This window comes from Psammomys obesus, unplaced genomic scaffold, assembly GCF_907164565.1.
Source record: "Psammomys obesus unplaced genomic scaffold, mPsaObe1.curated_primary_1811, whole genome shotgun sequence".
Classification (NCBI taxonomy): Eukaryota; Metazoa; Chordata; class Mammalia; order Rodentia; family Muridae; genus Psammomys; species Psammomys obesus.
This window is the reverse complement of record NW_026596152.1, coordinates 2136653-2146393: the sequence shown is the minus strand read 5'-3', so window position 1 is coordinate 2146393 and position 9741 is coordinate 2136653. Positions and strand designations below refer to the sequence as shown.

Below are 9741 nucleotides of genomic sequence, written 5' to 3'. Positions count from 1 at the left end.
CAGTGAGGACAGTGAGGAACGTGAGGGACAGTGAGGGCAGTGAGGGCAGTGAGATGCAGTGAGGACAGTGAGGACAGTGAGGGCAGTGAGATGCTTGAGGGCAGTGAGGGGCAGTGAGGGCAGTGAGGTGAGTTCTCAAGGCTTCCTCCCTTCACCCAGTCACTTGCATATTCGTTGTCTTCACTCCTCTGCCACGGCAACATACCGTTATGAGGAAATATATATATATATATATTTATATTATATATTTATATTTATATTTTTTTCACCCTGACACTTGTCAAATTGGAAAGGAAGACTTCATTCAAGATTGGCAGTGGAGAGAGCAGGCTCAGCTCTGAATACAGAAAACCATCTGGGGTTCCCAGCCCAGGATCAGGGCGGGACTGAACAGGCAGAAACCTCCTAAGACTTAGCCAGAGGCAGGTCAAGTGACATCAAAGCTGGCAAGGGCGGGTAAGGGCAGATGCTTCCTGAGCTGGCTCACCAAGCTTCTTGATGGGACTGGCAAGCCAGAGTCAGACAGAGGCCAGAGCTGGGACCCAGAAGAGAAGGGGCCCAGAGGGGCATGAGGCAGAGTGGGCAGCGTCACCGCCTCCGCCTGGGACAGTGTCAGAGAAGCAGCGTTGCTGTCACTACCAGGAGTGGTATTTACAGGAGTAAAACAAAAAAGCAGAGTTAGGACATAATGAAGATGTTTCAAAGGGATTCATAAGAGAGAGGCACCAGAGAGGAAGCCAAGACTCCCCGAGAGCATGGCCCTCCACTGGTGAATAGAGGGTGCTGGGGCTTTGAACCTACCATCCCTAAATAACAACGCTCATGCATGTGCACACACAGACATACATATATGCCCACACGCTTATACATATATACTCATACACGTGCCCACCCTCTTATACACACATACACATGCATAGTCCCCCACACTCATTTTTTAAAAACCTTATTTGAGCACACCAACTACCGTACTAAGATAGTTTAGCTGGTGACCGATACGGCCTACTAAGGACTAACGGATGAGTACTGTGTACTGCACGGATGCTCTGGAAAGAACGGCCATTCAGGTCCCAGGCCACACGGAGGAGCACGGTGTGAGAGTTTACCATGCTCCTCTGAACAGCAAACAATTTCAAACTCGTAAGTTATTTACTTCTAGAATAATGCGTTAAGATCGTAGTTGGTGCTGGGTAACTGAAACCCAAAAGGCGAAGCCTCAGGTGAGAGGACACTGGATTGCCATATAGCTACACTTTGGAAATGCTGGGGGAAACACGATTTCCAGCTCAGAACACCGTGCTGGCTGCCAGCTCTTGACAGACTGCTAACGGGCACCTCCGGAGGTCCACAGGAGGGCTAAGGTTATTCTCCAGGGGCTGAAGGTGGGGGCGGCGGTATGCCCACGGCTCCTGACCTCGAGGTTCCCCGATCTTCAGATGTGGAGCTGGACTTCCAGAGGAGCGTGCAGGCCGTGCTGCGAGAGCTCAACACCCCGAACCCAGCCCTCCAGAGTACTCAGGGTGAGCGCTGCAGCGGGAGGCAACCGCTCCTGACTCCCTGCCCCACCCTGCCAGCTCTGCCCCGGGCACTCCGGGAAGGGCGGCCTAGCGTTCTCAGGTTTCCAGCCTAGCTGTCTTCTTGTTGGAAATCTGAACCTTGGGCTTGGAAGGCTTCTCTGCTTCCGGTTCAACCCTCCTGGTTAGTATGTTAGGATGGTAGTTGGTGGTGGGTAATTGAAACCGCAGAAAAGCTCAGGTAAGAGCGGGCTGGACTGCCGAGCTGCAGACAGGAACAGGGCGCTGCAATCCTCTTTCCTGGCCCCTTCCCCACCTCCACCTCCAAACAAAACTCTCCTGCAGGATCTGGAAACACTGCAGAGGTGCCTGGGGCTCTGGGCACGCAGATCACTGCCCTCTGTGCCACACACACCTCTGTCCCTTCTGGGGGCCCCTCCCCTGGCTTCTGTCCTGCCCTCACTGTCTAGAAAAAGCTACAGATCACGTGGCCATGGGAGGAGCTCCCCACCTACTCCTGGGGTCAGCTCTTACGACAGGGTCAGGTGTAGCTGGCTGACCCCACTCTGGGACCCAGGGCTCGGGATCCTGCTCAGAGGACTGGCCTCTAAGGCCCTCTGTCCCACCTGGCCATGGTGGGCTTCTCTTTCTCCTGGCCCAGGCATGTGGAGATGGTCTCTGCACAAGAAGGTGGAGAGAAATCCAGGAAAGAGCTCGGTGCTGGTCCGAATTCTGCTCAGAGAGCTGGAGAAGGTTGGTGCTCAAGCCGGAGGGGGCGGGGAGCAGGGTGGTGTGAGGAGGGAGCCCCATCAGGCTGGGCGGGGCCCCGCTGCGCAGACCTGTGCTCCCAAACCTGCGTCATTTGCGAGCCACGCGCTTGATCTTCACAAGGCACATTTTCTCCGCTATTTGCTATCCATCCGCTCCTATCACTGCTTGAGTTAGCATATTTCAAGAAGGAACTCCGTAACACAGCCATAGATGGAAAAGCCGCATCGCCGGGCAGACACAGAACATGCATACACTCTGTACCTTTGTGCAACCGTTGAGGCTTACCCTTGGACCACCCCAAATCGTGCCTGTCCTGCACATCGCTGCCTGGGAAACAACTGCCTTTCCGAGCTGTCAGTCAGCTTCGGCTCCCGAGTGCAGCTACCATCCTACCGGCCCGGCACAAGGACGCCTCCATCCGCCCTGCCCCTCACAGAAGGCTTCCACTGCCCCCCCCCCGCTGCCCCCACCCTACTCCCTTCCTCCCCTCTCCACAGCAGGCCACTCCCTTTGGCGTATTATATTTCCTCCTTCCACCTTATCTCCCCTGCCCCGCCAGCCTAAGCTGCCCTCTGTAGCTAGGATCTGGACCACCCAGAGCTAGCATCTCCTGAGCTAGCATCTCCTGTTTTCCAGGCGGAAAGCGAGGACACCAGGCATGTCATCATCCCCCTGCTGCTCACTCTAATGTACGTGCTCACTAAGGTGAGACGGCTTGGGGGTCAGGGTGGCTCACAGGAGGCTGGGGGCCATCAAGGGAGAGAGCTCCATTTTCAAAGGGAAGAAGAGCGAACTGACTCTGGAATCATGAGCGACTGCAGTCGGAGAGATGGTTCGGTGGTCAAGAGCACCTGCCGCTCTCCCGAGGCCCGGGTTCAGTTTCCAGCACCCACATGACTGGAATTTAAGTCCCAAGGCCCCGTCCTGGCTTCCTAGTTGACCCCTAATCCTGCCAGGGCAAGCCTGGTCTTCCCTTCCCCATACACTGTATGCTTTCCTTTCCATCAGACAGGCAATGGGGGAGTCGAGACAGTCTTTGATCGTGGGTGGACCTTGTTCACTGTGCGACATCATTTCGGGTACCAACACCCTCACCCTGTAACAACGCACTCGAGAGACTAGAGAAAGCAAAAATGTTTTTGCCTTTTCTTTTTTTTTCCAAGGCCGGGTTTCTCTGTGTAGCCTTAGACTGCCCTGGACTCGCTTTGTAGACCAGGCTACCCTCGAACTTACATTGATTGCCCTGCCTCTGCCTCCCTGAGTGCTGGGATTTCAGGTGTGTGCCCGGCGCAAAACTGTTTTTAATACTCGGTTCTGCATAACAGAACTCTAGCATAGAGAAAAAATGCAAACGTGGCCGGTGTGGCGTTTTGACACATGACAGAGGTTTTTTAAGTCCCTCTGATCTCAAAAGCCCTGCCCTCTCTTCCTTACAGAGTTACAATCTCATCTAGCAGAGGCCCCTTCCCAACTCCTCATCCTATTGGTCCAGGATACAAAGCCTTATCTAATAAATGTCCTGGGGCTTGGAACCAGCTCCTTTTCCAGCTCTCTGAGTTCTGGGAAGAGCTGAGGGAGGGAAGGCCCAGGGCCTGCTGCTAGCCTGCATCAAGGCCGGGAGAGAACTGAGCTGCCAAGGACGCAAGGATGAATTCTGTCTTGCTAGGGTGGAGAGTGGTGCTGTCGGGAGGTCTCACAGAGGCTGGGAGGAGAGAGCCAGCTGGCTGTCAGTCCCAACCTTCCATGTGCAGCGTCTCCGCCCCACCCCAGGCCCCTCAAAGCCCAGGGCCAGTCAATCCCTCCTCTCACCAGGCCACAGGCATCACGGAAGACCTCTACCACAGAGCTTATACCTTCTGCACCAGGCTCCTGACCCTGCCTGCCCCCTACTCCACAGTGGCCTTAGACTGTGCCATAACGCTGAAAATAGAGACGGCCGTCCCAGGTGAGAGCTGCTGCCCATCCTGGCCTCCCATGCTGCCGTGCAGCGCCACTCAAGATCAGGCTGTTTGCGCCAGGAAAGATGGAGGGAGAGGCCAGAGAATGGCTCGCTGATGTGGTCTGGTTTGCAGGTACACTGTACCAGAGGACCGTCCTCGCCGAGCAGAACCTGACAAGTGAACTGTACCCTTACCAGGACAGGTAAGAGGGCTGGCTCGCTGACAGGAGGGCAAAAAGAGGAGGCTGGGTGAAGAGCAATGCTTACCAGTGCTTCCACACTAGCCCACGCCCTGGCAGTTCTAAGGGTGGTGGCTCTGGGTCATTTTCTGGGCCTTTCTTCTTTGGCTGGGTACAGAGCGACCCTGCCCCTGGGCAGAAGAACCACACAGGCTTCCCCGCAACCCTGCTTTGTGCCACAAAGAAAGCCACATCCAACCAAGCCAGGCAGCAAGAGGATGGCCGCTCTCCAGGGCCCACCCCTGGGGGCTTTCCTCAGTGAGTTTGCAGTGAGATAAGGTGTCCCTGGTTCATGTTTGGAGGAAGAGTGGTAAGGTTGTGTGTGGGGGGGGGGGTGCCTCTCTCTGTAGGCAAGTCTATGGACTGGCACTGAGTGGCACCACGTAAGTTTGAGACTTGGGCATGTTCAGGAAGGGTGTTGAGGGAAAGGCCACCCGGGACTTAGTGCTAGAGTGGAGGGCACGGCCCAGTACCCTGAAGAAGGAACATTTTCATCCAGGGGGATGAGCAAAGCTGGTGTCTGTCCAGAGCTATAGTACCAGAAAGAGGGGTTTAGGGTCTCCCCGGAGGGTGATGAGCACTAGGCCAGGATGCTAAGGACCGGAAAGCAGGATTCAGTCTGGAACTTCACTGGATGCAGGATTTGGCCTGTTCCCCACAGGGAACCAACAGGCTGGGGGGGGGGGGGCAGCCGCCCCTCTGAAAGGGCTGTGCACACAACTGTCTGCTATGGTCCCCGCTTCCCCCACTTGTCTGGCTTGTAGGTTTGTGAACTTGAAGCTTCAGGCTTCTCTTTTTTGGGGAATTAACCACCAGAAACTGCTTTTGTTATCAAGGGTGTTATAGAAGCTGGGTGGGGGCCCGCAGAGCTTTCGGGGTGTCCTTCAGCACCTCGCTCCATTCTCACCCGCAGAGTGTTCCTGTTTGTGGACCCTGAGCTGGTCTCTGCCTCCGTGTGCAGCGCCCTGCTGCTGGAGATCGAGGCAGCCCAGGAGCAGCACAGCCCCGAGGCCTGCATGCGCCACGTGGTCTCCCACGCCCTGAAGGCAGCTCTGGGGGAAGCCTGCCACACAGGCGCTCTCACCAGGAAGCTGCAGGTAAGGACACCACGCCCGGGGCATCCGGCATGTCACTCCCCGAACTCTGCCTGCCGCTGGTCCATGTCCCCCTGTCCCCCACACCAACAGCTCACACGTGTTCATTAATGGAAACAGGAAGACTACAGACAAGACCCTTAAAGAGAGAGATAAAAACCACCTGTAACTCCTTTACTTAGAAATGGCAGGAATGAACATTAAGTATATTTCCTTACTAATGACGACATCAGGGGTTTAACAGCCAGTTCATTGACCGTTGACCCTGACAGCGTGCTAAACCTGGCCAGGTTTTGAAGTTCTCCCACAGTGCCTCGAAAGGCAATTCACATCCACGCGTATGGCCGGGAAGCCAAGGCATAGAGAAACCGTCTCCCCGAGCTCACACAGATGCAAAGTGAGAATTGGAGCCCCTGTCCACCTCATGTCAAGCGTACGCCTCCCAGCCCGCCTCCTTTTGAACATGTGGAGCTGTGAGGTTGCCTCAGATAACGTGTGTCTCCCCACGGCCCGGGACACACGGCCCGTGCAAACACGTTCCTTGGGAAACACGAACTTCTGGGGGCTGCTCAGTGTGCTGCGCTGATACTCGGGGCTCACGCTCGGCTCCTGTTGTGGGCTAGGCCTCCACTTACTCGTTTGCCAGTTTTTCTCTTTGATTCAGCCTCAGTCCAAGAAATCCTTCTGGCTGAGAGTTAGCACGAGGGCCTGAACGTCTTGGGAAGGAGGGGATGGGAGGACTGGTGCCAACCTTCTGTTGGTGGCGTGGAAGGCGGCGCAGACTGGACTGGATGCGTGCCGAAGTCGGAGAGGGCTTGTCTCGGGTGTTAGAAATGCTGCAGGGGAGGAACCGGACACGGGGGTTCAGCTGCCTCCCGGGCTTGGCCCGATTCAGGAAGTGGGGAGGGTGTCAGCGGCTTTTTTCTCAGCCCATTATTCAGGTCTGTCCTCTGCTCCGCCCATCAAAATACACAGAGAGGAACCTCACTACCCACCTGCAGGCAACAGGGGGCAGTGGCCACAGGCCGGCGGGAACCCAGGCTCTGGAGGTGGGCGCTCCTGCCCAGCTCCTAGGTGCCAAGGGTGGCGCCACGCCACCCAGTTAGCACAGGAGTGCGGCAGGGGGGTCGGGGGGAGGACAGGTGAGGAGGACTCAGGCTGTGCCGTCCCTCCTCGCAGGCCAGCTCCCGCCGCGCCCTGGAGCACTATTTCCACGCCGTCGTGGCTGCCGTAGAGCAGGTGGCTAGCGAGGACAGCCCCAGCCGGCTGGCACACCTGGAGAGGCTGGAGGAGATTTACTGCTCGCTGCTCGGGTCGGCGGCCACCAGACGGCGCTGCGTCGGTAAGCGGGGCCGGTGGGGACTTGCCGAGGGACCGCCGACCGCGGGGGGCGCCAAAGAGCCGTGCTAGCCAGACTGAGATGGCAGGAGCCTGCGGCTGAGAGCCAAGGGCCTTGGGAGGCTCCGGCTAAGGGAGTGGGTTAGTATGATCACGACGGCAGCGCACACCCGCAAAGCTTGATCCGTTAATGTTCTAAACATCTAACACGCATTCAAACCCAGGGCACATGCCAAATCGAATAATTTGTAAGTTAGGAAGTAGAAAAGATTATTGCCCCCAGGGCGCAGTGGCCCACGCCTGTGACCCCAGCACTCTGGAGGCCGAGGCAGGAGGATCTCTGTGCGTTCCAGGCCAGCCTGGTTTACAAAGCGAGTCCGGGACAGCCAGGGCTACACAGAGAAACCCTGTCCAGGATTCCAGTTCTTGTTCCTGGCAGAGTAGCCCCCCAGATTTGATTCCCAGAACATCTCCGAGGAGGGTGGAAAATAGCAGGTGTCAGCATTACTTATCCCTGGGGTGGGTGTGTGCTCCTCACACTGCCCTTCTACTTGCACATGGATGAAGCAATGCCACACCCCCACAAGAGCCCACAAGAGCGAGTTCCATGAGTGGGCTCTGACAACCTCCAGTTCCTGTGCCCTGGCTACGGGGGTGACTCCAGGGTGTGTCCTGTTGCATGGGCACTCAGAGCAGCCCGCAGCGTGACAGCCTGAGTGTGTCAGAACATAGGGTCACTGACTGCACCCACACTTACAAGTTGCAGGGGAAATGGGCTGGAAAGCACCGCAGAAGTCAGCACCCAGAACGCCAAGGCTTGAACTTGGCAGCCCAGGCTGGACAGAGTGAGCAGGGCAGACTCCGTCCTCTCTGTTCCTGCCCCTCAGTCCCCACCGTCTGCTCGTTTCTCCAGGAGACCTTCTCCAAGACCGACTGCCGGGCATCCCCCTGCCCAGCCCCTCCATCACCTTCCACCTGTGGAGCGACCCTGAGCAGCTCTGTAGGTGCTGGAGCCTCTGAGCTCCTGTGGAAATGACTTAGAAGGGTGGTGTCTGTGTGTGTGTGTGTGTGTGTGTGTGTGTGTGCGCGTGTGTGCGCGCGCTCTCTTGAGTGCACGAGTTCACATCTGTGCTCTTGTCTTGTTTAAGGTCTGTTTCCTGAGTGTCTTGTGCCCCTGCTCATGCCATCAGTGTCCCCCAAAGGGAGGCAAGCAGAACCCATTACGGCTCCCAGATCTGGAAGGGCTTTCCAGAACAGACATTTCCCTCTACTCTTGTGTCCTGTCCCAATTCTTTTGGCTCTTGTAGTGAGTGAGGACAAGGACGTTAGTTGTGGGAAGTGTTGTGCTGGAGTACTGGGTTCAAATCTTGACACTTCCCTTTTGCATGCTGGGTCATGGCAGATACATTCTCTCTCTGGACCTAAAAGTGGTTTGGAAAGTCGTCCCTGGAGCTGGTAGTCTGGCATCTGTGTCCCAGGGGAAGCTACAGGAAGCGGGAGGTTGGAGGGGGCGTCGAGGGTCGGCTACATGTGGGAGGTGCCGGTGATTTCTTTAGTCCTGAGGTTCTCAGAGATTTTCATACGTTACTGACTGGATGTGGTGGCGCACACCTTCAGTCTCTGCACTCAGGGGGCAGAGGCAGGTAGATCTCTGAGTTCAAGGCCAGCCTGGTCTACGTGGCGAGTTCCAGGACTGCCAGGGATACATAGAGAAACCCTGCTCAATAAAAAGAAAGAGAGACAGAGAGAGAGACAGAGACACAGAGGGAGAGAGAGAGACAGAAAGAGAAGGAAGAAAAGAAAGGAAAGGAGGAAGAAAGGAAAAGAAAAAAGAGGGAGAAAAGAAAGGGAAGAAATGTATTTACTGAATGGCCTCAACGGGAGGAAGCCCGGCTTGTAGGACTCTGGACCACTGTTGACCACAAGACTGTTGGCCTTTGTGAAGTGTCCCACCGGGCTTCTGTTCAGGTGGACAGTGTTTGAGGGACGGGGGCTTCGGATTTCTGGGGACGCTCCCAGCGTCCATCCTGACACTCCCCTGTCCTCTGTCCCAGGGAAGGAACTGGTGCTCTTCCTGCGCCCACACTCCCAGCTGCGCCTCAGTTCTGACCTGGAGGCCTTGGATCTACAAGGCCTGGGGCTGGACTGGGACCTGGCCAGGGTGTCCACCGACAGCGGTATTGAGCGGGACCTCCCCTTCGGGAGTGACGAGCTGCCGGCCCCCAGCAGCCCTGAGATGGAGCCGGCTGCACTGCAGCGCAAGGGGGGCGTCAGGAAGCGCGTGTGGCCCCCCGACTTCTCCGTGCCTGGCAGCTGGGACGGGCCCCCGGGGCTGCATCGGAGGACCGGCCGGCCCAGCGGGGACGGGGAGCTGCTGCCTGGGGTCTCCAGGGTGCATACAGCGCGCGTGCTGGTGCTGGGGGATGACAGGGTGCTGGGGCGCTTGGCCCAGGCTTACTACAGACTCAGGTAGGCCCCCGAGGAGGGACGGGGGGGGGGGGTAGGGGTGGTATTAGGGGGACGGGAGAACAGGCTGGGGAAGGCAAGGAGAGACACGGTAGAGGATCCCCAGTGACCAGCCATCAGTTTGACAGGAAATGACGACCTTTGCCATGTTGTAAATGGGTGAACAGAGGCCCAGAAAGATAGCACAAATGGCCCAAAGTCAATACAGGATAAGCGGCAAGCCCGAGGCTATTTGCTGCCAGTCCCGACCCTCGGTTCTTACCCACCTACCTTGCCGGTTGCCAGGAAACGGGAGAGCAAGAACTTCTGCCTCGCTCCTAGGCTCAGCCTGCAGCTCTACTACATACCCGTGCTGCCGCCTCAGGTGACTGGACGGGGGG

The 9741-nt window shown here is 57.0% G+C and overlaps 1 protein-coding gene across 2 annotated transcripts in view; it reads left to right on the top strand.

The window, feature by feature from the left end:
• The window catches only part of Pik3r6 (phosphoinositide-3-kinase regulatory subunit 6), a 40826-nt gene that overhangs the window by 15771 nt on the left and 15314 nt on the right, over nucleotides 1–9741 (top strand). For both annotated transcript variants that reach the window (XM_055594290.1, XM_055594291.1), the window contains exons 3-12: nucleotides 1437–1520; nucleotides 2176–2267; nucleotides 2922–2990; nucleotides 4098–4230; nucleotides 4358–4427; nucleotides 5377–5560; nucleotides 6737–6899; nucleotides 7809–7895; nucleotides 8950–9364; nucleotides 9647–9725. In XM_055594290.1, the coding sequence (XP_055450265.1) occupies nucleotides 1437–1520; nucleotides 2176–2267; nucleotides 2922–2990; nucleotides 4098–4230; nucleotides 4358–4427; nucleotides 5377–5560; nucleotides 6737–6899; nucleotides 7809–7895; nucleotides 8950–9364; nucleotides 9647–9725 (1376 nt within the window). The remainder of the gene's footprint in view (nucleotides 1–1436; nucleotides 1521–2175; nucleotides 2268–2921; nucleotides 2991–4097; nucleotides 4231–4357; nucleotides 4428–5376; nucleotides 5561–6736; nucleotides 6900–7808; nucleotides 7896–8949; nucleotides 9365–9646; nucleotides 9726–9741) is intronic.